The sequence below is a fragment of the Nyctereutes procyonoides genome, unplaced genomic scaffold, assembly GCF_905146905.1.
Source record: "Nyctereutes procyonoides isolate TBG_1078 unplaced genomic scaffold, NYPRO_anot_genome, whole genome shotgun sequence".
Taxonomy (NCBI): Eukaryota; Metazoa; Chordata; class Mammalia; order Carnivora; family Canidae; genus Nyctereutes; species Nyctereutes procyonoides.
In genome coordinates this window covers 46,110,174-46,138,136 of record NW_026575020.1, presented here as the reverse complement: position 1 = coordinate 46,138,136, position 27,963 = coordinate 46,110,174, and the positions used below count along the sequence as shown (strand labels likewise).

The 27,963-nt window shown below is 41.6% G+C and overlaps 1 protein-coding gene across 3 annotated transcripts; it reads left to right on the top strand.

The window, feature by feature from the left end:
* Positions 1–30: 30 nt before the first annotated feature.
* Positions 31–27,661, top strand: STRADA (STE20 related adaptor alpha). Of its 3 annotated transcripts, XM_055330669.1 has the most exons (13): positions 31–134; positions 9,044–9,132; positions 10,891–10,948; positions 13,280–13,308; positions 18,640–18,742; positions 19,379–19,500; positions 20,951–21,059; positions 21,177–21,300; positions 22,977–23,148; positions 23,672–23,776; positions 25,896–26,137; positions 26,432–26,474; positions 26,753–27,661. In XM_055330669.1, the coding sequence occupies exons 2-13, from the start codon at positions 9,097–9,099 to the stop codon at positions 26,903–26,905; spliced, it is 1,296 nt and encodes a 431-aa protein (XP_055186644.1). In that variant the 5' UTR covers positions 31–134; positions 9,044–9,096; the 3' UTR covers positions 26,906–27,661. The 3 variants fall into 3 exon arrangements, with proteins under 3 accessions (XP_055186644.1, XP_055186638.1, XP_055186630.1); XM_055330663.1 differs by lacking the exon at positions 13,280–13,308 and having other exon boundaries at positions 32–134; positions 9,044–9,108; XM_055330655.1 differs by lacking the exon at positions 13,280–13,308 and having other exon boundaries at positions 32–134.
* The last annotated feature ends 302 nt before the right edge of the window (positions 27,662–27,963 follow it).

Sequence of the window (27,963 nt, the reverse complement as noted above, 5' to 3'; positions counted from 1 at the left end):
CCCCGGGTCCCGCTACTGCGCATGGCACGTTGCGTACCTCCCCCCACCCCCAGCAACCGGCCTGGCGGCGCGGCCCTAAACTAAGGAGGCGGAGCTGAGACGGGGTCGGGACTGCTTGCTAACTCCAGGACCAGGTACCGGGCTGGCGGGGCCGCCTGGTGCGCTCCAGGGACCAGTCCCTTCTCGCCCTGACGCCGATTCCATCTCCTCCGGGGCGGGCCTTCGTCAGATCGGCCATCCCGGCCCCCCCTCGCCCTCCACGGGCCCCTTTGCACCCAGTCCTCCTCGATTCCCGCAACGAGGGGCTGCAGCCTGAGAGCAGAGTAGGCTTGGGCCTGCCTGGGAGACCCTGGAGCGGAGATGCCGGGCGAGAGGGGCGAGCGCCTGTTTTCCGTACCCATCTTCCCCCTGACTCCTAGGTGGGGAGCTTGGGGCCCAGGTGTCAGTTTGTCCTGTCCAAAGAGGCGGCCGATCCTGTGCTGACCTCCTGTCCCATCCCACCACCCCAATTCCCATCTCTCCCAGGCTGGGCCGGCAGCGAATCAAGCCCCCTTAGGAGAGAGATTTAGGGGACTCCCTGAATCAGCAAAAACAAAGAGCTTCCAGTTGTTGTCTTGTTTTCCAAGAATGTTTGGGTGCCCACAGTAGATTAGGGGTGGAGATGGGCGGTGGGGGTAGGGAAGTGAGCGCGAGGAAAGGAGAGTGGTTAAATAAAATTGTTCCAGTTTCCAGGAAATGGGGGACTAATTTTTCTGCCCAGCCTTCTTTTAAGATAACCTAGCATATTCTAACTTGACTTTCCCCAAAAAGGAAAAGCCGTTCGAATTGGTCCTTTTTCTTACTGTATAATACCTGTTGAAGTAGAACCATATTCCAGTATGTATTTGAGGCATTAGGACAGTTCTTTGACTGATTCATGCTGTTGAAAGACACCCAAGATTGTTTCTTATTCCTGAGAATTGAAGAAACTGGGTCTCATTTGGTTACCTGCCTTAGGCCAGGAGCATACTCAGCCATTCGTTACAGTGCTGAACTTAAGTCTATTCCCTCACCCTTCAAACAGGTTTCTTAGGGTATTGTGACTCAGATGTTAGTGTTTGTAGTTGTAACCGAACCTGGATGAAATTTAGAAAAACAGTGACAAAAATAGGGGAAAAGGGAAAAAATAATAAATCAAGGTGAATTAATTCTTTTCTGTACTATTTGGCATCTGGTCAGCAGCACTGTCAAATCAGGTGATGTCTTCTCAGTCAGTCATCATTGTATCTTTGTAGACACTTTCCCCTGGACTACTCTATAATCACTGTGGTTGCTGGAGCACAGGCTTTGGAGCAGATCTAACTGGTCCTCTGCCACTTGCCCGTGTAATTTTGGGCATTTAACCTCTCTGAGCTTTTAAGTTCCTGATCTGTAAAATCAGGAAGATAGTACTTATTGTGAGCTGATCTGTGTGAAGCGTTTAGCACAGATCCTTGCACCTCGTAAGTTCACCATAAATGCTTGCTGCTTTTATTATTTTTGCAATTAACAGTTTAACAGATACGGGAGTGCCCATCTCATATGTTGGGCACAATAGCCCCTGGTAATGCAATAGTGAACAAGATGCATTGGCAATTAGCATTGTGGTAAGTGTGAGGGTTGAATATGGAGGCTGACACCTAACAGGTAGGGGAAGGGGAGGGGGGGGGGCGGCAGTTAGGACTTCTGTAGCACAAGACACCTGAGATGAGTAGTAAGGAACGACAGGTTAAAGGTAACAAGGCCAAGAGAGCAAAGGTGGTCCAAGAGGGGAAGAAAAAATCTTTAATTTTTTCTTTGGACTCCATTTCCTACCTGCCCTCAGGTATGACGTCCTCAATATAGACCTATCCCAAGGCTTGCTTCCCAGCCTTCTGCTTTTCTCTCCGCATTTTTTTTCAGTGCATTTGTCACTTGTATAGCTTTGGCTGCTATCTCCCAGGCCCACATAGTCATCTCTAATGTGTCTCTTAAGCATCAGTCTTACTTTTCTAACCAACTGCTATATCTTCTCACTTGAGATACATAACTATTTTCTCAACCTCAACATGATTTAAAAACTCGAACTCATCTTTCCACTAGAACCGCTTCTACCTCTGAGTTTCCTGTTTTGTCGCTGACACACTGTTCTTTCCCAGTTACTTGGGGAAAAAAAAAATCGGAGTCATCAGAGTTGTCTACAGTAGAATAGGTTCCCGATAAGGTAGTAAGTCTGGCTGGGGAAGTTTTCAAGCAGAGGCTAAATAATCTTACATCCAGGAGTTTGTGAAAGCTGTTCCTCTGAAGGGTGGAGGATGGGCTAGATGACTTATGATGTCCTTACTAATTAAATATAATTTCTTTATTTTCCCTTCATTTCCTATCCATCTGTTTCTTAACGTTCCCTCTGCTACAACTCTTATCACACCAAATATGGCCCATATAATTGTGTTCTAACTGGAATTCCTTTCTCTGAGGATTTTTCACCTCCCCTTCTCCCATCCCTTTGCAGATTAATATTCCTTAGAATATTTCTAGAACAAGGCTTCTCAAACATTAGTACGATCGTCCACAGATCAGCGACATAATCATCATCTGGGAGTTTATTAGAAGTACCAGGCCCCGCTCCAGACCTTCTAAATCAAAACCTGCACTTTTAATAAGATCCTCAATTTATTTGAATGCACAATAAAGTTTGAGAGACACTATCTTAGACCACTGTTTTGTGTTTGTCACCATTCTGTTCAAAACCTACAGTGGCTTCCTAGTGCCTGAAGAAAATCGATGCATATAAGGCCTCTTCATTGTTCTCATTTATCTGGAGTTAGTTGTGCTTCTATAACTGGCCTCACATTAAGTGGAGAAAATATGCAAAGTGCTAACATACTTCTCGGTACTTTGGGTCAATCAACATTACTGAGTGCCTACTCTATGACAGGTAGGCACTATTCTAGAAACTGGGAGATACATGTGTGGACAAAACAAAGTAAGCACTAAAAATCAGTAGCTACTACTATTTCATGCTTGGAATTCCTCCTATTTGACATTGAAGCCCCACCCCTTCAATAAAACTATCCAGGTCTATCTCAGCTTATAGTAACCATCTTCCCTTTTCCTGAACACTGTAAGGGCTTGCCCATTTCTGCTTGTGCATTCCCCAGACCTTGCCGAATTAAAAATTTTTGAAGGTGGGAGTTTGAACATCCTGGGTTGAAACACATCCTGGGTTGAGAACTAATTTGAAATTTGAAACACATCCTGGGTTGAGAACTAATGTTCAGATAATTAATGAAGCTGTTGATGTGGTAGTCTAGGACCAGTTCTTAGGTTTGTTATATTAATTTATATGGTGTTTAGGGATTGACTTTATTTTCTATTTCCAGTATTTTCCAGAGCTGGACAGTTCTGCAGATAACAATCATCTTTTTATCTACGTTAATATTCTATTTTCTTTCTGTTATAGACTACAAATGGATATGGATCCTGTTTCCTCTTGTTTCTTTTGTACAATGCTTTGTGTTTAATGTTATTAATTTGCACTCTAATAATCTTTTTATTTTTCAAATTTAGTCAATATTTTTACTATTTCATGCCAGGATAAATGATTCTCAACATGGTGATGATCTTCTATGAGAAGATTAGGATAGGGGTGAGGATAAATGCAATTTGATAAAAATCTATAGGTGATTTCGAAAGGTCTCTCTCCCCTCAATTAAAAACCATTGCTTTGATTTCTATAAGCAGTTCAAAGGATTCCAAGAACTCTATGTACCTGATTAAGTGTGTATTCCCATTGCTATACTATATACTACCACAATCCCTCAAAACTCCAACCCACCTAAAAAAAAAGAAGAGAAATGTGGCAGGAATTTTTTCTAGATTCTTCAAAGGTATTTCTGATTATTTATTTTAGTCATTTTACTTTTAAAATAATTTTTGTTGAGAGATAATATACCTACAATAAAACACACCTACATTAAATGTATGGTTTGTTGAGTTTCAACAGATACATTTCTGTAACTACTATGCAATCAAGGTACAGAAATTTCCATCACCCAGAAAGTTCTTATGTGTCTCTTTGAATTTAGTCCCTCATCTCACCCTTGGTCCCAGGCAACCAATGACCTGCTTTGTGTCATATTTTTACTTTTTCTGGAATTTCATGTATATGGAAACAATATGTAGATTTATATCTGACTTTCACTTAACATGATATGATTGTATCAGTAGTTTGTTCCTTTTTATTGCCGAGTAGTATTCCACATTTTGTTTTTTTTTTTTTTTACTTATGAGTTGATGGACATTTGGATTGTTTCCAGGTTCACCATTGTGAACATTGCTGTTATGAATATTCATGTACCAGTCTATGTGAACATATGTTTTTATTTCTCTTGAATAGACTACCTAAAGCAGACTTAATTGGGTCATGGGAAACTAAACTGTTTTCCAAAGCGGTTGTTAGACTAGTTTGCATCTCCATCAGCAATGTTTGAGTTTCTGTTGGTAGGTATCCTTGTCAACACTTGGTATTGTCGGTCTTTATTTTTAGCCATTTTTAGCCATTTTGGTAGGTGTGTGTAGTGGTATCTCATTGTGGCTTTATATACATTTCCCTGATGACAAATGATACTGAGCATCATTTCATGTGCTTAGTGACCATTCCTATATCTTCTGTTCATATCTGTTGCCCATTTTTTAAATTGAGTTGTCTTACTGAGTTGTAGAAGTTCTTTAAATATTCTGTATATAGATTGTTTTGTAGACACATGTGCATGCTCGCATGACACACACACACACACACACAGAGTTTCCTCCCAACTTGTTTATTTTCTTAGTGGTGTCTTTTGAAGCCAGAAGTTTTTAATTCTCAAAAAGTTTAATTTACCATATTTTTCTTTTTTTTTTTACTTCATGTTCTTAATGTTCTTTTTTTAAAAAAATTTTATTTATCCCAACATCATGAAGATTTTCTCCTTTGTTTTATTTGGTAGTTTTAACTTTTTCTTTAGTTCTGTGATCCATTTCAAGTTAATTTTTATGTATCATATAAGGTAGAGGTGAAAGCTCACTTTTTCTTTTTTTTTCTTTTTTTTTTTAATTTTATTTATTTATGATAGTTACACAGAGATAGAGAGAGAGAGGCAGAGACATAGGCAGAGGGAGAAGCAGGCTCCATGCAGGGAGCCTGACGTGGGATTCGATCCTGGGTCTCCAGGATCGCGCCCTGGGCCAAAGGCAGGCGCTAAACCACTGCGCCACCCAGGGATCCCAAGCTCACTTTTTCTAATTAGATATTAAGTTGTATCTAAATTATTTTTCCCCCATGGAATTGCTCTGGTCCCTCTCTTGAAAATTAATTGACCATACATGCATGGATCTATTTCTGGATTCTCTATTCTGTTTCATTTATCCATTTGTCTATCCTTAGACCAAAGTACACTGTCTTGATTACTATAACATTAAAGTAAGTCTGGAAATCAGAAAATGTAAGTCTTCTTTGTTCTTTTTCAAAATCATTTTGGTTACTTTAAGTTTCTTGTATTTCCATATGAATTTTAAAATCAGCTTATGAATCTCTTTTAAGAAGTCTTCTGGGATTTTGATGGGATTGCACTGAATCTATAGATCAATTTGGAGGGAGTTGACCTCTTCACAATATTGAGTCTTCCAGTCTATGAACATAGCATGTCTTACTTATCTTATGTTTAATACCTCTTAGCACTGTTTTGTAATCTTAAACATACAGGTTCTTATTCATAATTTTTTAAAAATATTCCTAATTTATGTTTTTGTTGGAATTGTAGGTACTTTCATTTTTCTAAATTTCATTTTCTAATTGTTCATTGCTAGTACATAGAAACATAATTGGTTTTTTTTTAATAAATTTATTTTTTTAAATTTTTTTAAATTTATGATAGAGAGAGAGAGAGAGAGAGAGAGAGAGAGAGGCAGAGACGCAGACAGGGAGAAGCAGGCTCCATGCACCAGGAGCCCGACGTGGGATTCGATCCCGGGTCTCCAGGATCGCGCCCTGGGCCAAAGGCAGGCGCCAAACCGCTGCGCCACCCAGGGATCCCAATAAATTTATTTTTTATTGGTGTTCAATTTGCCAACATATAGAATAACACCCAGTGCTCATCCTGTCAAGTGCCCACCTCAGTGCCCGTCACCCAGTCACCCCCAGCCCCCGCCCACCATAATTGGATTTTGTAACTGACCTTTCTAAATTCATTTTTTTAGGTCTAATATTTTTTTGTAGAATACTTAGACTTTTCTACATACACAATAATGTTGTCTATGAATGAAAAGTTTTACACCTTCCTTTCCAATCTGTATGCTGTTTGTTTCTTTTTTTTCTTTTTTGCATTGGTCAAAACACTAGTACAGTGATGAACAGAATTGATAAGAGCAGACATTCTTGTTTTGCTTCTGTTCTTAGAGGAAAGTCACTAATTATTTTTACTATTAGGTATGATGTTAACTATACATTTTTCATACATATCTCTATTATTTTTAAAGATTTTATTTATTTAAGAGAGAGTGCAAGTGGGAGGAACAGCAGAGGGAGAGGGAGAACCAGACTCTGCACTCAGTGTGGAGCCCAATGCAGGGCTTGATTTGACCCTGAAATCATGACCCGAGCCGCAATCAAGAGTCTGACACCCAGCTGACTGAGCCACCCAGGTGTACTATTCATACATATCTTATACCAAGTTGAGTTGGTAAATTCTATTCCTGTTCTATTCCTATTTGACTATTCCTAGTTGGTTTTTTTTTTAATCATGAATTGGTATTGAATTTTTTTCAGTTGCTTTTTCTCCATCTGTTGAGATGATTATATATTTTTTTATTGTTTACTCAGTTACTCTGGTAAAATTACATTGATTCTTTTTTTTTTTTTTTTAAGTAAGCTCTGTGTCCAACATGGGGCTTAAACTCATGACCCTGAGATCAAGAGTTCATTTTTTTTCTCCCCACCCCACCATTTTTTTAATTCCTTAAAATTGGTTGTTTTTTTATTTGCAAACAACTTCAGACAAAGTTTGGTATACACTGATTCCCTTTTTTTTTTTTTTTCTGATTCACTTTTTAATGTTAAAACAGTCTTTAGTTCCTGAGATAAACCCTACTTGGTCATGATACATTATGCTTTTAGCCATTCTAGATAGAATTTTCAATAGGCAAACATAAAACAAGATCAGGATGATATTAAAAAAGATATATTTCAGAAATGGCAAAAGCTCTTGTAAGTGTGTAACCAAAATTTAAAAATTAGTAGAAGGGTTAGAAAATAAAATTGAAGAAATCTCTTGGAAAGTAAAATTGTAAAATGGGAGTAAAACAAGTATAAATTAATTCTAGATAATTCAAGAAGTATGTTTCTTTTTTTTTAATTAATTAATTTATTTATTCATGGGCAATAAAGAGAGAGGGAGAGAGACAGACAGAGTGAGAAGCAGGTTCCAGGCAGGGAGCCCCACGTAGGACTCAGTCCCGGGTCTCCAGGATCACACCCCAGGCTGCAGGTGGCGCTAAACCGCTGCGCCTCTGGAGCTGCCCTAGAAGTATGTTTCTTTTAGGAATTCTATACTATAACATGAAAAACAGAGAAAGCGGAGGAGACAAAATTATCAAATAAATAATGCAAGAGGGATCCCTGGGTGGCTCAGTGGTTTAGCGCCTGCCTTCCGCCCTGGGTGTGATCCTGGAGTCCCAGGATGGAGTCCCACATCGGGCTCCTTGCATGGGGCCTGCTTCTCCCTCTGCCTGTGTCTCTGCCTCTCTCTCTCTCTCTCTCTCTGTGTGTCTCTCATGAATACATAAATAAAATCTTAAAAAAAAGAAAGAAATAATACAAGAATATTTCCCAGAATTGGAAGGTCCAAATTTCCACACTAATAAGGCTAAGATAGGGGAGCCTGACTGGCTCAGTTGGTAGAGCATGCAACTCTTTATCTCGGGGTCATGAGTTTGATCCCCACATTGGGTGTAGAGGTTATTTAAAAAGTAAAAAAAAAAAAAAAAAAAAAAAAAAAAGTAAGATTTTATTTATTTATTTGACAGGGGAGCAATAGGCAGAGAAAGGAAGGAGCAGGTTCCCTGCTGAGCAGGGAGCTGGACACCAGGCTCACTTACCAGACCCTGGGGTCATGACCCGAGCTGAAGGCAAATGCCTAACCAACTGAGCCACCCAGAGGCCCCCCAAAATAAAATCTTAAAAAAAAAAATGGCTAAGTGCAACTGGCCTAGAATTAGTCTGGATTGCAGCAGGAGGATGGAGGGCCATAGAAAGGCAGTCTCTAGGGAAAAATTGGAATGGATGAGTTTGAATGTATGGTAAAATATATTGATTAGATAAATAGCAGAGATGTAGTTCTTGCAAAAAGTTAGTAATAGCTATATGGGAAACCAAACAAGGGGAAAAATGAGTTATTAACTCTAGGAAAACAAATGGTGTACAAGAAAACAGACATGGTTGTCTTTGCCTCAGCTCTGAACCATGTTTCCATAGTCATAAAAATGTAAATGTGGACTGTTGACTTAATTGAACATTATGCCAGAATTATGTTGGGAGAATGAAGGCAGAAAAGTAGGGTCCACGAAGGTGATGTAGGAGAGCTTAGTCTTTATCTACGGCAGTCGAAAGATAGTAGATAAATGTCTGAAATGGGTAAGTCATGGCCATACAAACATTAAGAATAATAATAAAAAGCAGGGTAAACAGCCAAAGAATTGAAGGTAATTGCTTCTGGGAAAGGATCAGAGGGGAGTTGGGTCAAGATAAATTTAAAAATTAAAGAAGAAAACCATCTAATAACAAACCTGTCTTTTCTAATAGAGATTGCAGTATTTCTGAATGTACTTGGCGAGAGTACATCCAGTTTTATTGCCACTGAAAGGTTCTCTAAACCAATCTTACAATCTAGAAATTTATAGGTCTAGTACAGTGCTTTGAATGATAGACTCATAGTAAGTTTTGTTAATCAAAAGATATTTTTATAAAGGGAGATATGACTAATTCAACCTGTTTCTATTTTTCTTTTAGGTTTAAATTTTTGAAATTTTTGACATTGAAGTAGGTCTACACATTAGGAACTCATGTCTTTTCTTGTAAGTAAACCAGAGCGAATTAGGGTGAGTGTTTCTATTCTTCTGGCTTTACTATTTTTATTTTCTATAAAGCAATGTATTTTGGCAGATATTGTAGGTGGGTTTTTTTTTTTTTTTTTATGTGATGCTCAGAATCCTATGGAAGTGAGGCATGTAGAAAGTAAAGAGATATTGCAGCCTCTACTCCTGAGAAAAAAGCTTGCAGGCAGAGGCTGACCAGAGACACTAAATATACCCATCAGCTTGTCTGATAGAGAAGAAATGGTGGCTTATTTTATGAATATTACTCATACAATATTAAATAAATTGATGGCCCTTTTCACTATTGATATGTAATGACTAATAAGCTGCCTATTTCCTATGTATTTTCAATGAGTTTGTGTGTTTTAAAAATCAGTATCAAATTGTAATTATTGGAACACTTCCTAAGTATTAATAAAAGGTTTTAATTGAAGACTCTTTGAATGTAAAAAATGTTATTACACTTGAAAACTTCACCAGCTAAAATGATCTCAAGAACAAATACTAGATTTAGGTTCTTTATAAGCTTCCATGACTTCATAAAACAGCATTGTATTTTATTTATTATCAGGTATTTAATTTCTAAATGCAGTAGTGATTATTTTAAAATTTTGTAACAAGGCAGAAGTGGTATAGGACACATGAACATACCACTCTCTTTAAATATTAAAGTACATTCTATTTTGTGATACAGTGCATATTTTTTATACCAACTTTTTTGAACATACCACTCTCTTTAAATATTAAAGTACATTCTATTTTGTGATACAGTGCATATTTTTTATACCAACTTTTTTATTTTGGTTGTTCTTTTTTTTAATTTAGAAAACAATTGATATAGAGAAGGATAGAATGATGTTATAGTTCTAGTTCTTAACCTGTATTACACAACTTAATTCTGAATGTTACTTAATATTTTTTCTTATGTTTGTGTATATAAGAATAATTTATACTGGAAAGAGCAAACTTCACTGTTAATTAAGAGGAAAAACAGAATCTCTCCTTAGCCTGAACCCTGCCTGGTAGAAAGAATGCCCCAAGCCAAACTTGAACACTAGTCCTTAAGTGAAATTCAATCTTGATTCCATTACTTTTACATACGAGCTTCTTTTCTGTTTCATCCTAGCCTGATTCATGTGAAACCAGACAACTGATCAGTATTAATGAAATCCAATACTCATTTGAAATAGGATAGTAAAGTGAACCATGACTGGTAAAGTTAGAGTGTCCTTGTAAACCTGGTAGAAAATGTAAGTGGTGATTGATGTCTTTAGAAATCCTAGTGGATGAAAGAATTGCAGCTTACTGTTTTCTTTTATAAATTAACAGTGGCTTGTGAAAAACTGTTTCATCCCTATTTTCCATATTATGAATTCCAGTAGCATTTTTCATATTGGCATTCACAACCCAAAGCATCTGTAATAGATAGCCATTGAATGAGTAAGACAGAACCAGAAGATAGTTTTATGTATAGGAAGGACAAAAAACTTTATTATTATAGTGCCAGTACTATATTTTTCTCATCTCTCTGTCAGATTTAAGGATTATTTATCAGATTAGACAAAAAAAGAATAGAGAAAGGAATTAACCTATTGTTTTCAGTTTATTTTAAATCAGGATTCTTTTTAAAACTTTTCCATAGAAATGCATCTTAACTCTACCATATGATTTTGTTTTTGTAGTTTGTTTGTTTAATGGCTGATAGCTAATTTTTTGTGGCTTGGAAGAAATACTAATTCTCTTTGGGGTTTTCCTCTTTAGCGGTGGGTCTCGGAGAAGTTCATTGTTGAGGGCTTAAGAGATTTGGAGCTATTTGGAGGTAAGTACTTGGCATTTAGCCATCACTTCAGGATAAATGTCAGTACTCTTGTTGACTAAACTAATTTCCAGAAATTAGCAATTTTAAGGGCAAGTGTAAACTATAGTTGTTCTATTTGTTTGGCTCCATTTTGAATCCATGGTTTCCAAAGATTTGAGGACTCATCTGGCAGTTGACCTTGGCCTGTTTTGATTGTTAGAAAGTCAGTATTTACGTAAAGGCATTTTTATTTCTAAGTATTCATCCAGTTGAAAGACATATTTTTAAAGGAAAAAACTAGGTGTTTAAAAGCTTCTACCCCTGAAGATTTTAAAAATAAAATTATAGTAAGGATAAAAGTAGTAGCAATGATAAAGAAGTTCTGGTTTTACTGATCAATCTAGTTGACTCATCTTTTCATGGTAGAAATTATGACACTTAAGAAAACTAAGGAAAAACTCTATCAGGAAGAAAAATATTAACTAACTTCCTGTTATAAAATCCACATGCTGATTTTGGAAGTCATAGCCTTGCAATTTTGAAGTTTAATAGGGCTGGACACTTGCCTTTGATTCTTTTAGAATTCAGCCTTTTTGAGAACTGCGATCTTAAAGGCAAAGAAAATTCTTTTCTATAAAAATAGTAGTAGAACCCCATTCTTTGTGTCTGAATACCAAGACGTGCTCTTCAGCAACTATAGTTAAAGAAACAGATTCTCAGATTGAGTGCATTGGTTGACTGATCCAAGCAAAATGCCCTCAGTTTAGACTTAAGATTGAGAGCGGAGACTTCTTAGTTACTAGGTGACACCTGTTCATTTATTTGCCCTAATACCACTCAGAAACTTTCCAGAGGAGGATTATTTGTTAACTTTGTAGCATTATATTTTAGACAAATGAGAGTTTAGAAAAATGATGAGTTATTTTTGTCTTAATTCCGAAGAATAAAAATTAGCTGCACAGTAAAGGAAAAGCTAGTGGAAAAAAATACTATGTTCTGGTCCTGTTTTCACTATGTTTATGTTTGTGTATATATGAATAATTTATACTGGAAAGAGCAAACTTCACTGTTAATTAAGAGGAAAGGTAGAATCTCTCCTTTTCTTCTCCTCATTAACGGGAATACCATGGTTTAAAAGTAAGCATTGGCATTTATAAAAATTGAGTTGGAAGTCCAGTTTACAATTAATTAGTTAAAAATATTCCAGTATGTGTGAATTGAATTAAGGATTTTGGTTTCAGCGTCTTGAGTGTAGGATCTTTGGCAGTCTTTTGACAATTTCCTAGTCTCTGACCTAAGGAGAGTGAAGGGGTTATTCTGTATTGTTTACAGTGTGATGAAGCCTATACTATCAAGTTTTATACAACTTGGAATTTGCCTCCTCCTCTGCAAGAATGCACTTGATTTCCTTTAATCCATTCACTTGGCTTCTTACCTTTAACAGATTATTTTAAGTAACTGCACCTGCCATTTGTATACCAGAAAACTGATGTCCAAAGCCAAAAAATAATAATAATAATCTTATTTTGACAAATTGAAGCTAATTTACTCTGTAGCTGGTTTCCTCTAACAATACTGTTGGATGCTCTGAATTCTAATTAAGATATTTGGAAATGTGTGATCATTCTAATACTTTCCAGTTAAAAATCGACTTTGATGATTTTCCTCACTTTCCTAGAATGATGACAATAAAAAGGACAGATACAGAATTTGTCTGATTTAAGGGCAGAAAGTTATCTCCGTTGTCCTTTGTTTTATTTGTTTTCACATAGAGTTGCAGAGTGCTAAAAAGCCCTTGCTTTATTTATATTCAGAATAGAATGTGTGTGACTGGAGAATCTAACCAAGTAATGGTCCTACATATACATGTTGCTGTATTAAAACCTTTTTGCCCTTTTCTTTTAAAGTCTGTTTTCTAGTCCCTGCACTCTCTGGGAAATAGCCAACCATCTCTATAACTTTATAATGAATGTTCTGTTCACAGTATAAGACTGAAACCAGCCTATTGAACGTAACACTGTGTGCTGATGGAAAGTAAATGTAAGACTAGAATTATAGTAGCTGAGTTATACTCGCCAAAAAATACCCATAGAATAGTAGCCTTGCCATGTTTTGAAGAGCCATAGACCCATGTTTAAAACCCCATCCATGTGTAGAGTTTTTACTGTAGGCCTCTCCTTCTGTGTGTACATGTGTGTGTTCATATGTAGCACTGTGGGCACTTTTTATTATAATGACTCTTAAGTGGTTTCTATAAATAAATGTAGTTCTAAGTGCTGTAACTGCTGTTCTGAATGTGGATGTGTCTTCTGCTACAAAACAAAATGCCAAAAATCAATTTTTCTACTCCAGAGCAGCCTCCGGGTGACGCTCGGAGAAAAGTAAGTGACTTTCTAGGCTCTAGCACTCTGGCTGTTGCATGTGGATGATTTCTTGTGGAAATCTGTGTTTTTTGTTGGCTTATCATTTGATGTTTCAGCTTATCTCATTGAATTTTATTTGTAGTATAATTCTTTTGCTTGTAGAAATTCAGGTTTCACCCTGGAAAGATTTCGATGTGTACTTTGGGAGCTAAAAAAGTCTCAAGGCACTTGTCTCTCTTGAGGATGAAGGTCTCCTCCCCTTCCCCACCCTACCAGTCACCCACCACCCCATCCAAAAAAAACCAAAGTTTCAACAGTCTAAGATGTGGTTATCTTTTTAGTGGCTAGTGGTGCTAAATTTTCCATCTTTGGTCTATTACTAATCGATTTCAGTCCACAGAGATAATACAGAGCTCTACCAAGATGATAGGCAATACCTGAAATCTCCTACCTTAAAAACAAAACCTCACACTAAAAAGCACAAAACAGAAGGTGTATTTTTTTTTATTGGCAAAAGTTGAAAGACTCTCACCCTGCTTCCTACTCTTGTAGTTTATTTTACCAGAGTAACACCAGATGTACACAGTGTACCATGCTGTTTTTGATACTGTGAATCAGTGTCTTATAAAGAGAGAGGATAAAGAGCCCTTTTCTAAATAGACTTCTTATTCTTTCCAGATGACAGACATCTGTACCTATTGCAGGCAGTCCCACAGTTGAAGGATGGTGACATTGACTAGGAATTACTCTTTGAGGCTTTGGCTTTGCTTATCTATCTAGTCTGCTAATAAGGAGCACCTCTCCATCAGATCTAAATATTTTCCAGTCAGCAGACCAAAAACCATTCCCTGTACCATCAGTTAACTATTTTCCCAGAACAGAATGCCCATTATATAAAATTTTTATATTTTCACAGCTGCCGGTATTATGCCAAGAATTATCCTGTGTGAAACCTGTGTGGGGGGGTGGATTTAGCATTGTCTTTGTGTGTTCTGTTATACTTGGTTTTAAACTCTTTAAACAAAGTTATTTCATGGTTATTTCTATCAGTACCTTATGTATTTTTCAAATGCTTCAAAAGGAATAAAATGCTTTTCATGGCAGGGGAAACTAAGAAGCTATGCTAGAATTAGTTTCTCTAGACAATTTGAGATGATACATCACACTAATACAACTATGCCATGCTGTGTTTAAAGAGAATGGACTGAACATTTCATCCTTTTCCATCTGAATTTTGGCCTTTTGTAACTCAGAAGCAGTATACTGATCTAACCCCCTCTTTTGTGGCACTATCAGACCAGACCTCTTCCTTTCAAAATATTGTCCTTGTTAAATTGTTTGTTTTCCTAAATAACGGTTGGTTTCTCTCTGAGTTCAGACCTATAGAACATCCACAAAGTAGTTAATTGGCAGTGTTAGGATCATTGCCAGTGAGATGGGGACGGCAACCACTAGACTAGTTCATCTCATGCAATTCCCCATTGCCAAGAACTCACATTCCCAATTACCTAAAGAATGTATTTCCTAAAACTAACACTTTTGAGTAGTTTTCCGTAGTCAACAAAGATAGTAGAAATATTTGCCAGGTTACTGCTTAATCATACCAGTAGTCTATTGCATCATTTCCTACCTATGGTCAACAAGTGTGTCTTTAGTTTGTAGCCTACTAGACAGTATGTCTTCTGTGTACTCATAGCAAGGAAGAGGGACATAGGTCATAAAAAAAGTTATCTCAGTAGTTTTTCCCAAGAGAGTTATTTAAAATGCACTTAATAAGCATTTAATCTCACAACTCCACCTGTCCTTCATAGTCTTTTTTCAAATTAGAGAAATATTCAGGAGTTTGCCTGGAAATCAGAGAATACCTTAAAATATTTAGTAGTTTTGGATTTGTTCTCATTGGGACTATATTGCTAAAAAATGCAATACTTTCTCAAAGGCAGGTACCAGATTATGATCTATAAAGAGCCCGTAGTAACAAGTGATCTACCATGAGGTACTATGAGGACTGGTGTTTCCAGTGTAGGTCATTAAGTTGAACTCTGTCTCTGGTGGAACTAGCTGGTATATGTACTCTGCTTTCCTCTTCAGCTCATGGAAATGACAAGGTCATGGGCAGGAAACCTTCTCAGTTCAAACTTTGCTTAAATGATCTTTGTAAGTGCCAGCATCATTGTAGGCATTGGGCAACACCTCGGCGACCAGACAGACAAGGTCCATGCCCTCAGGGAGCTTGCATTCTAGTAGAGGAGACAGGCAACAGACCAAGGAACTGCAATGATAACTTTCTGTGAGGAAAGTAAAGCAAGATGATAGAATCAAGTGACTAGAAGCTGCTTTACTTTGTTCAGTCTTCAGATGTTTAAGTTGAGACCTCAGTGATAAGGAAAAAGCAGCTATTAGAAAATGGGCAGGGGCAGGAGGCAGGAAAAGAGTAGGGCAGGAATGTTCCAAACAAAGGGACTGCTGGCATGAGCTTCCTAAGACTGAAGTATGCCTGTTCATAGGGGTCAAGTATAGCAAGTCATGGATGTGGTAAGGGATGAAGTCTTTAGAAGTAGGCAGGGGCCGAATCATGTGGCTACTCACAGGCCAGAGTAGGGACTTAGGATCCAGAAGTCAGCCCCTGGGTTTTGTGTTAACTGATGACACTGATTTTATTGAGGAGTAGATTGATACTTGAGAAAATAGGATCTGCAAGAGAACAAGAATACGTGTAGGCGATGAGAGGTATAAAGTTAAGGAGATGGGACTCAAGACTAACTTAGCCTGCAGCTTGTCAGCTCTAAACAAATGGTTAGTTGCAATTTCAGGGCTCCTGGTTTGTACTTTTTGCTCAAGTTTTGTCCCTTAGTATCTCTCACCTGTCTGAGGCACTTGGGATGTAGTACCCAGTATCTTAGGATTATTCTGAAGATCAGACTGTGTCAAGTTACACTGGCTATAAATGATCCTAGAATTTGTTTTCAGAGCATTTGAAAACACAGATAACTATAAGAACCAAAATCAAACCAAGCTTAACTATTGATCGAGCTCTTCTGTTTTCTCTGTTCCATCTCATTTTTGAACAGGAGAGTGACCAAACAATAGGCAGCAAAAGAGGGAGAAGAGTAGAATTCACAGGTAGTGCTAAACTCGTTACATATTTCATCTCATTTAATTGTCACAACAACCCTATAAACTGGAAATTATTCCACTAATGAGATAATGGAGATCCAAGAGTTGAGAGTGACTTGCCCAGGGTCACAGAGCAAGTGATAGACCTGAGTTCAAGTTCTGCCTCTCTCTGGCCCCTGAGCCTATAGTCTTTGCATTAAACTATATATTTTACTTAAGATAGCCTTTCCCACGTTACCTTTTCCAAAATTGAACAGGTGCAAGGTATAAAAGGTTCTCTGGATCAGTAGATTTGGAAAATGCTTGGGTTAAACAGTTAAGTTTCCTTACTACAAAACTTAAAGGAACTTAAAGCCTTTTATGCGAGCATGCCTTATAATTCTCCAATGAGAGAGAGGATGCTGCATTTTCTCATTTAATTTGATGTGTAAGCTGTTCCTGTGCATTAGCTGCCAAGATCAGTGTTCCAGGGGGCCTACTTTGGGGGAAATCCTGCATTAAAACAACCCAGTAGAAAAATGGACAAGAGGCAGAAAGAGGCAATTTCACCTGGGAGAAACCCACATGGCCAATAAATATGTGAAAAAAGATGTTCAACTTTATTAGTAATCAAGGAAATGTAAATCAAATCCACAATGACATTGGCAAAAATTAATCTGATTTAGTAATAGAGGAAAATGGGTCAATGAGAACATACATATAATGCTGGAGGGAGTATTGATTAGTATAACCACTTTGGAAAATTTTACATTATCTTGTAAAGTTGATTGTTCATTTACTTGGTAACCTAACAATTCAATTTCTGGTTATAAGCTTTCGAATAGCTCTATGTATACATCAGGAGACACATTCAGATGGGTTTCTAATAGCACAGTTCATGATAGCAGAACTGAAAACTACCCAAAAAGCCCATCAACACTAAAATGGATAAACAAGATGACTATTACACAACATGTGTGTATAGCATGGCTAAATACAACAATATAGATGAGTCTTAGAAATATGTAAAAGTTAAATTAGAAATGTGCTGACAGGGCTTTCTTTTGCTTGACTAGATTCCTCTTACTGTTCTAGTAAGTGGTGCAAAAGGAAGAACCACACTTGGTTTCTTTCCCCATTGGCAGCGTGCACTCTTCTGAAACCAGATGTGCTTAAAATGTCAGGGACACCCAGCAAGGTGGTACCACCATGTCAGAACATTCTCAATTCACTCTCTTCGGGCTTGCACTGAGTCTGGGGCCTTTCGTGTGTTCACAAAGACTTTTTCATAACTTGAGCTCAGGTTTAGGTATATAGCTTATGACATTTGAGCTGGCCTAAGGTTCTCCATTTCAATAGGACACACATCTGAAGAAAGAGAATCCAAAAGAAAGAAAAACATGGCCCCTAAATCATGCAAATAAATGTAGGTCTGGGAGAAAGAAACAGCCTTTTGAGCTAAAGGAAGAGCTATTGGTCTGCCATCAATTTTGCTGGGCCCCCTTTTGCTGGACCTCAGAAGCCAGAGTTATGATGCCCACATCCTAATTGGCTGGAGTCCAGCTTCATTTGCAGCAGGAATGAGGAAGCAGGTTACTTCCGCTGCCTGGGATCATGGCTGAGACCTGACAGCTCTGATCCTTGCCCTGCAGCCTTGTGTGTTGGCTGTTCTTTGTTTTTTTGTTATTTTTTGCTTCAGTTGGAAATGTCAGAGAATAATTGGTCTGGGCTTTTGGTTTGCTAAAGAGAGGACTTCTTATGGCCACATTTTCCCTGTAGCAAGATTCAACATGTGACCTTTGGAATCTTGTGGTCAGGACCTTCACATAGGACCCCAGTGGAGCAGGAAACTCAAGAGAACCCTCCCCACCTCTACATCTCCATCCCCCTTCTGTTTTCTAAATATGCCTTTCTCCAGACATCTTTCCCCAGTTAAGAATTTCATAGTTTTTAACAAGTGAGCCAGTTGTTGGAAAGGACAAGCAAATCAACAGTTGACTGGAACTGGCCCTGTCCCCCACCCCCATTCATCGACAGTGCTCATACTTACGGGCTCTGATGTTAGTGCTGGTGACTACACTGAACATCTGATGTTTTACATTTCTCATCAGATAGTGCTGGAAAAATTTCTTTGACCCAGAGTCAGAATTTGCATGTTTAGATGCCAGTCTCCTGAGGGGTCTGAGTTACCACCTGCCTACTCCCATCCCACACCCAGTTTTCTCTTATTAACCTATTTTTCTTTTTCTTTAGACCAATGAGGCGAGCTCAGAGTCGATAGCATCCCTCTCTAAACAGGAGATCATGAGTAGCTTCCTGCCAGAGGGAGGGCGCTATGAGCTACTCACCGTCATAGGTAAAGTCCAGGAACTGCCATTTTCAGGCTCCAGGGCACTGCCACGGTCTTCTCTGCATCCCCAGATGAGTGTGTGCCAAAGGCTGTCAGCTAGTTAGCAGGATTCAGGGTGACCAAGCAGCCATTTGTGGGTATCCTTTGCTTTGCTTTGCTTTGCTTCCAGGTATGGGAAAAGAGATTATGTTATCAGGAGAGAAGCTCTTTTTCAATTTTTTCTTTTTGGCTGTATGCTTCTGATGTCCTGGGCCATAGTCAGTTCAAATGGTTGGCTGAGAAGGAATGGAGAGGAGACAAATCAAGAAATGTCAGCCACGAGGGTAACAGTAGTGACAGCTTTTTTTTTTTTTTAAGAATTTATTTGAGAGCAACGAGAGAGAGAGAGAGAGAGAGAGAGAGAGAGAGAGAGAGCCTGAGTAGGGGCAGAGAGAGAGGGAGAAGCAGGCTCTCCACTGAGCAGGGAGACTAAATCGGGACTTGATCCCAGGAACCTGAGCCAAAGGCAGACGCTTAACTGACTGAACCACACAGGTGCCCAGTAGTGACAGTTTTAACTTGAATTTTCTTTTTAAATCAAATCTCTTTAAGGCAACCTTTGATGCTGTTGTCCTTGTTCATGGCATTCCCCTTTTCTTTTAGGCAAAGGATTTGAGGACCTGATGACAGTGAATCTAGCAAGGTACAAACCAACAGGGGAGTATGTGACAGTACGGAGGATTAACCTGGAAGCTTGTTCCAATGAGATGGTGACGTTCTTGCAGGTAATAAAGCATGAATGGGACGCTTGAAGGGTGGGCTCTTTGTTTCAGTAGTAATCACAAGGCATCTATTACATCTGTCTTCTGAAAGTAACTGGCAGAAAATGAAGGTGGACCTAACCAAGAGGTTGCAGAAGTTCTTAAGAATTGTGGGCATTTGGCACTAAGGATTCTATAATGCTTCTCAGGCCAATTTAGAGTCCCCTCCTCTTCTCCAAAGACTCTTTTGTGGCTCACTGATTCATTTATTTATTATTCAGAGAGGCTAAGTAACTTGCCCATAGTCACACACTCTCTATCACTTGTAGAGAGATTCAAGTGGCAGACAAGTGCAGTCTTGTTCCAGGTTGAGGGCAGCCTGCTCTCCCATGACAGCCATCTTCTAGCTCTTGTCCTGTTTGTCCGAGTTTCCTTTCTGCTGGAGAAGCACATTGCTGCCTTCTTGTTAAACACGGAGAGCCCACAGATCCAGTAGCTGACCGGGGACTAGACTCTCCTTCCATGTCACAGGCTTGCACTGTGAACTCCTAAGATTCAGGGCTCGGGTCAGTGTATTCTCAGCGGTGGCTTGCAGCCTCTCCTCCTACTTCATTCATAACGTGTCTCTGAATTCATGCTCATCTGATGGTGCTCTACTACCCACTCTTATGGTCAGAGTAGTTTTGTGGGTCTGAGGAGGGAACAAGAAGTCAGCTCCAGCTTAGTGATTTGGGAAGATAGATATCTGAGTTTATTCTAGAGCATGTTGGACTTGAGGGTTCTTGTTTTAATTCTTTGGAGTAGTGGATAAGTAGTAGCTATTGCCTTTTTGGCCTTAGCCCCTGTCCCAGAGGCGAGACCCCCAGAGTTTCTGTAGTTCTTTTGTGTAAATTCATTTTAAAATCCCTTAGGTCTGACACTTTCTGTAGCTGCTCTCTCAATCCCAGGTTGCTGGAGAAGTACCTTCGAATATCTAGTAGTTATTGTTTGCTCTCTGATGCTTTGTTTCTTTGTTCTATCGATTACAACATTTTCCTTTATAAGAGGAAAACATTTTTTGTTTTCTTACCTTAAAAAGGAGTTCTATGACTTAGTCCTTGAAGTCGAGCTAGGCTTACTACTTCCTGTCTTCAGTCAACAGTTGGTTCTCATTGTTTCCGAGGTGATGAGCTGGGACCTTCTGTGATGTTGTTAGCAGTTTCTCTGTTGGTGGAGAATCTTTCTCAAGGCTCTTTAAGATTGGCTGGTGGAGCCAAACTGGGGCAGAAGCTGGCAGAGCAGTGCTGGCTTCCCTGCGGAGACAGCGGAGCCTGACGTGTCTCCTACAGGTGACCACCCGCCTAGGCTGCTCCCAGGATGCTCAGCAGTGCTCCAGGGAGAACAAAGTCCCCATATTATTCCTGCTGCCACTTCCATATTGAGCGTCCTTCTTCAGCGCCCCTTGATTCTGACTTCCACTTACCATTGCTTTCAGGGGGAGCTTCATGTCTCTAAACTCTTCAGCCATCCCAATATCCTGCCATATCGAGCCACCTTTATTGCAGACAATGAGCTGTGGGTTGTCACATCATTCATGGCATATGGTGAGTGGGACGGGGTCCTGGCAGAGAGGTGTTCTGAGAGCACCATCATCAGCTGGCTCATGTGTGGTTTCCTTCTCTGTTACCCTTCCCCTCTGTCCCCACAATTGTGTTCTTCAGGTTCTGCAAAGGATCTCATCTGCACGCACTTCATGGATGGCATGAATGAACTGGCGATTGCTTACATCCTGCAGGGGGTGCTCAAGGCCCTGGACTATATCCACCACATGGGATACGTACACAGGTGCATTCTTCGACATAACTATAACTGTCCATCACCAGAGCAGGGGTCTGTGCCTGGAAGCCCTCAGATAAACGGTGGAAGGTTGATTGAAGCTGGCAAAGTCAGAGTTTAAACCAAGGCTTGGGCCCTGGTCCTTGCCTCTGACTTGGTAGAGCATTTTGTCTGTCAGTGCTGCCTTTATCTGTCCTGAGCGGCTTGGTCCTAAGTACCGTGTGAGAAGAACATCTGACATGGACCCCTGCACCCCACTCCCCCTCCCTTCCTTGGAGCACCCAAACTGGCGTATGTGCCCCCAAGTCAGCCCTATGCTGCGAGGCTGAGGGGAAGGCAGGGTGCTCAGAAAAGCAGCTCACGGTAGGGAAGATAAGGAAACTGGGCCCCTCCCTAACTCCACATACAAAGGGGCACTTCAGATTGAGTATGTCTAATAATCCATGTCTAATGTCAAAATGTCTAATATAAAACTACAGACTTAGAAGGAAATAGTTTTATGACCCGAGGCTTCTAGGTATTTTAGAAGCACAAAACATAAGACAAAAAAAAAAAATGATGGATTTGATTACATCAAGATTAAAGGTCTCTCTCTAATAAAGGACACCATGAACAAAATTAAGAAATGGGTAACAGCATGTAAGAGTAAGCTTTGTCTAAAACACACAGGAGATCTGTAACAAGGAAATCCTGTGAATGAGTAAGAAAGAAATAGGAAAGAATAGAAAAAAGAGCAAAGGGTTTGAAGTTTATAAAGAAGAAACCCAAGGGAGACAGACTAGGGAAGAGGCTTATCCAGGCCTTATCAAGTCCAGGAAGCAGACTTGGGACATTTGGGCAAGGATTACCTGAGTCCTAAGTGTCATATGAACAGACACTCAAAGCTAACAATAATTAGAAGAGCAAATAAAAACAGGAGGACGTCACTCTATACCTGAGACTGCTGTAATTTGGAGGCTGAATGAGGCCCAGTGTGGTAAGGAGGTGAGTTCTCTTATCAGCGTAGTGGAAGATGGCCTGACATGATCAGGGTCACTCGGGACTAGGACCATCGATGCTGCTCTGGGTGTACGCTCCCAAGAAACCCTCACACAGACCCCTTCAGGGGACATATGTGGATGTCATCATTCACGTTCATGGTGGTTAGAAGCAGTGTCAGTGCTCCTTCCTGGGACAATGGATGAGTAAAAGTGTTAGATCCCACCCCAGGGTACAGGTGGCAGTTGGGAGCAAAGGTTGATTGTAGACAGGTGGCAGCACAGCTGGATCTTCCAAACAGCACTGAGAGGTGAAGGAAGAATGAGATAGTAAATTGAAAATATATACATATAGAACCCTGCTACAGTTTACAAGAACACCTGCAAACAAAAAGTACAGATTCAAAGCAGTAGATGGTAGGGAAAGCATTGGTCTGTGAGCATAAAAGAGAACTTTAACAAAATATAAGTAAGTTTTAAAGTCAGGTGATTCGTAAATTGGGTCATGCTATTTTCTCTTTTATCATGCATGTGTTATATACAAATACATGTTTATGTATATAGCATGTACATATACACATGCAAAACACACACCCAAACACTGCCAGGGAGAGAGCTGCCTGGAGCTAGTATGTGAAGATCAAAGGTCTGTGGCGTAAGGGGCTCCTGCTGCCCCGTGACACCCTCTCTCCAACCCCATCCTCCCAGGAGTGTCAAAGCCAGCCACATTCTGATCTCCTCCGATGGGAAGGTCTACCTGTCTGGTTTACGCAGCAACCTCAGCATGATCAGCCATGGGCAACGGCAGCGTGTGGTCCACGACTTTCCCAAGTACAGTGTCAAGGTTCTGCCGTGGCTCAGCCCGGAGGTCCTCCAGCAGGTCTGTGGACTGAGTCCCAAGGAGCCCCCATCCCTCACCAACCTGAGTTTCCTGAGGGAACCTTCTGAAATTTCCTGGGATCGGGCGGTGCTTTGCTTCTGAGTGGAGTGCAGGGTTCCAGAGGGAAGGGTTCCTGCTCAGTGTGGGCATTACGTGCCCATTGCAGATGGTGTTTTTTTCCCCTCTGTGGGGCCCCAAACTGGACCTAATGCTATTTCAACTCCCTTCAGAGACCTTCCCATCTTCCAAGAAGAGTGAACATTCTGGAAATACTTGGTGCTCGCCACATCCCTCCACTAAGCAGGAGCATGGGGTCCCACATTTCTTCCTGCTTGCTATACAACATCAGACATTCATTCCTTTAAAATATCAGCTATTCTTCAGTAGTTCAGGCAAGGAGAATGGGCCATACTTGAGACAGGCATTCTTTTCCTCTCCTGGGATGTCACTCCATGCCCTTCTCTTCTAAGAACAACCAAGGCTACAAATGGAGTGATCTGTGGCTTTTTTTCTCCTGACTTAGAATCTTCAGGGTTACGATGCCAAGTCTGACATCTACAGTGTGGGAATCACAGCCTGTGAGCTGGCCAATGGCCATGTCCCCTTTAAGGATATGCCCGCCACCCAGGTGAGCCTGCAGCCTAGTTTCCTTCTTGCCCTCACACCTCCCTCCGCATGCCTTACCCCTCTGTGGGAGGGAACCCCGGGGGGACAGCCCCTGTTGTAGGGCCTGGGGCAGGAATACAAGGGAAAGCCCACATGGCATGTGTCTATTTTTTTTTTAAGATTTTATTTATTTATTCATGAGAGACAGCGAGAGAGAGAGAGAGAGAGAGAGAGAGAGGCAGAGACACAGGCAGAGGGAGAAGCAGGCTCCATGCAGGGAGTCCGACACAGGACTTGATCCCAGGACTCCAGAATCACGCCCTGGGCCAAAGACAGGCGCTAAACCGCTGAGCCACCCAGGGATCCCCTGCACGTGTCTATTTAGATGTATAAATCAAGCAAACACATTTTTATAAATTTATAAAATATATTGTGTCCTCCTACCTTGCTAAATACTTGGAAGGCCAGTTTCTAACTTGTAGTTCTCAAACTTCTCAGGTTCTGGGTTCTCACATTCTGGTCAATACCTTGGGGACCTCTCACCGACAAGTTCAATTTCTTTTCATGCCCCTTATAATAACTACTCTTTGGCCACTGCTTGGCACACACAGTCAGTGATACTGTGTACCTTTGGGTGACAGACTAGGGGAGAGGCTTATCCAAGCCTTATCAAGTCCAGGAAGCAGACTTGGGACATTTGGGCAAGGATTATCTGAGTCCTAAGTACCTGGAGCATGATCTAGAACTGGGAGGGTGTGGGGGTAGGCTCTGAGCAAGCCTCTTCCTTGAATCCACAGATGGCCCTATGGGAAGAGGGGCAGCTAGAGAATGGCCAGAGGGGGAGACTGCAGAGCAGGGGGCCCACGGAGACTTCTGGGAGGATGTGACATTTGACCCTTGAAGGCAAATAGGAATTAACTGTGTGAAGAATAGAAACTAGGAAGGAAACTTGTAGACAGAGGGAACACCATGTGCAAAGACTCAGAGTCAAGAAAGGATAGGATCTGGGGAATGGCAGTAGTTACCAATAGCTGAAGTGCAAGTGCTTCGAGGGGGCTTCTCAGTGATGTGGCTGGAAAAGGAAGCCAAGGGCTTTGTGTGCCATGCTAGGGCATTTGGTTCCCATCCCAAAGCATTTGGAAAACTGCTGGTGGCTTTTAAGCCCAAAAGTGATAGCTTCAGATACATAATTTTAGAAAGATCATTACAGCAGGTAGATTAGACTAGCAGACTAGTTAGGAGGGTATAGAAACCTAGGTAAGGAATATAGAAAAATCTAAGACAGTCACAGAAAGGTGCTCAGGAAAGGTAAAGGGCTATGCGAAGTGAACAAGAGATACGGGTCCAGAAATAGCACGGTCCAGTAGCACTTTCTGAGCTCATAGGAGTCCCTTATCTGTGCTGCCCAGTACGGTGGCCACTAGCCACCTGTGGCTATTGAGCACTTACAGTGTGGCCTGAATTGAGCAACTGAATTGTAAGCTAAATTTAAATTAAGTATAAACAGCTATATGTGACTGGTGGCTACCATATTAGGCAGCACAGCTCTAGAGAAACTTCCAGGTTTCTGGCTTGGAAGTTCACAAGGACAACCCTAAGGACAGCAGTCCTTAAAGCGGGGCTAGTTTTGCACATGTGGACCGAGGACTTCGGCACGGCCACCCCAGCTGAGCCTGCTCCTGAGTGCACTGCTCCCATGCAGCCCGCCACCGTGATAGCCCAGGGCGGGGCAGGGCGGGTGCCACATACGCACCCCTTCAGACCCTGGGTACAACAAATGGGCTGAGTGCCAAAGAAAATGACCTGATGGCCGCCTTCACTCTGGGTTGAAGGCCGTACAGTTCAAAGGATGTGATAATGTCTTAGAAACAGGAGAGGAGACTGGGACCCCCTTCCTTGCAGCCACGGTCGGGAGGTTGCATCTTTGTAGGCCTTCTCCCCTTCCCTTTGGCCTAGCTAGGGTATGGCTGCTCAGCCAGTGGCCAGCATTCCTTTGGGAAAATTAGACTTATCCCGCTTCTCTTTTTTCTACTCCCCCAAGCCACTTTTGTATATTGGGAAAAGTATATTTGTGAAGAAACTATTCTATAGACTTCCCAGGGGCCCCCCTCCAGCCTGGATCCTGGCTCTGTCCTCCCCAGATGCTGCTGGAGAAGCTGAATGGCACAGTGCCCTGCCTGCTGGACACTAGCACCATCCCCGCTGAGGAGCTGACCATGAGCACTTCACGCTCAGCAGCCAACTCTGGCCTGAGTGACAGCCTGGCCACAAGCACCCCCAGGACCTCCAATGGCGACTCGCCATCCCACCCCTATCACCGCACCTTTTCCCCTCACTTCCACCACTTTGTGGAGCAGTGCCTTCAACGCAACCCTGACGTAAGGTATTTCCTCTGGGCTAGGAGTGGGCTTTCAGGGGAGCATGGGAGGGTGGGTGGGGGGGTGGAGCTGGGGCATTGAAGGTAGAGTTTGGGAGGATGCATCTGTCCTATAAAGGGCTGGGTTCCCGGAGGAGTCCTGAGCCCCTGTGGCCAGAGACTTAGAAGCCAGCTTGGCTGTCGTTTCTTAGAGGGCTGAGGGAAGAAGTAGAGGATGCTTGAGGATGAGATGTAAGCAGCAGGATTTTGGAAGTCTGGGGCACAGGAGTGACCCTAGTCTCTCTTCCCCTTTCTCTACAGACCAAGTGCCAGCACCCTCCTGAACCATTCTTTCTTCAAGCAGGTACAATAGCACTTTTCCAGGGTTCCCTGGGTTTTTTTTCTTGCCTGTGCTTCTAACTACCTTGTACTCCCTTAGCTTCGGGGTCCCTAGATATATTCTCTCCTCCTCCCTTTGAATCAGAGAAATGGCCATGTTTCTGAAACGCTTTAAAGGTGCTGCTCTTTCCTCTCATAGAGATTTTTGGCTCTAACAGACCAGCTGTCATAGGGCCACTTGCCCCACGGTGTCCTGGGAGTCAGAGCAACAGGATCCACCCCCACCTGTCTCTCCTCCCTCAGATCAAGCGACGCGCCTCAGAGGCTTTGCCTGAGTTACTACGCCCTGTCACCCCCATCACCAATTTTGAGGGCAGCCAGCCTCAGGACCACAGCGGAATCTTTGGCCTGGTAACGAACCTGGAAGAGCTAGAGGTGGACGACTGGGAGTTCTGAGCCTCTGAAGAATGCGCACGTTCTCCATCCCAGGACACGTGAGCCCCGGCGGGGGCCCTTCTCGAGGGCTGGCCACATTCCCACTCTCCTGAGTGCAGACTGGGTAGAAAAGACATTTCTGCCAGGTTGGTTGGCCACTTACTCACTGGGAAAGAAATTCCTGGAGAGAAACCTTCATTACTGCTCCAGGACTTCTGAGACAAGGGAATCCTGGCAGCCAGTGATCAGAGGCCGGGAAGCTGACATTCCATCCTGGGAGCTCAGGCGACCTCTTCAGAAGGAAGAGATGCTGTTCTGGCCCTGGAGGGCTGAAGGCCAAGCCCAGGGTTTGACTCCTTGACCCAGAAGACTGTGTGACTTCCTCTTCTCACTCTTGTCCTACTAGCCTGTTCCATCCTCTTCCTCTGCTCTCAGATCCTGTAGGTCCATGGAGGGGCAAGCAATAAGCAACCTGCCCCCCACCCTAGCCCCCAGACTTCTCCCTAATAATTGAAGGGAAGAGCATTTTTTTCTTGTTAAGCACCAGGTTAAGCCTGGGGCAGTCCCTCCTCACCTGCTCATTGCTTGGGCGGAAACACCTTCCCATAGTTCATCTGTGTGGCTCATCTCTTTCCCACCAAGAGCCCGTCTTACTGCCTCCTGTCCGCACCTGGAGGCTTCCTCCAAGGCCACAAGGTCTTGCCTAGCCTGAGGACTTAAGTCCTTGTGCAGCTTTAGTTTCATCGCCAGAACAAATTAAAATTTTTGAAGAATCCATTGGAGAGTGGTATTGCTGTGTGCTGGCCACGCAGGCTGGGACAGGAGTCCCTCAGCCCCACATTCTGGCATCCCAGGGTGGCCCCACGAGCGCATGTGCAAGCACAGCCATAACTATCATCAGATAGCCCCACAACACACGTAATAGATTTGTCTCCTCACTATCCAAAGATGTGACACCGTCCGTTTTAGCCCACGGCCAGCAAACCACTTTGGGACCGAAAGGTCCAGGTGCTAAAGACTAGCCTTTCCGCAGGAGCCCTTCTGGGCCACTAGGAGTCCAGGCAGAAGAGGCTCGTGTT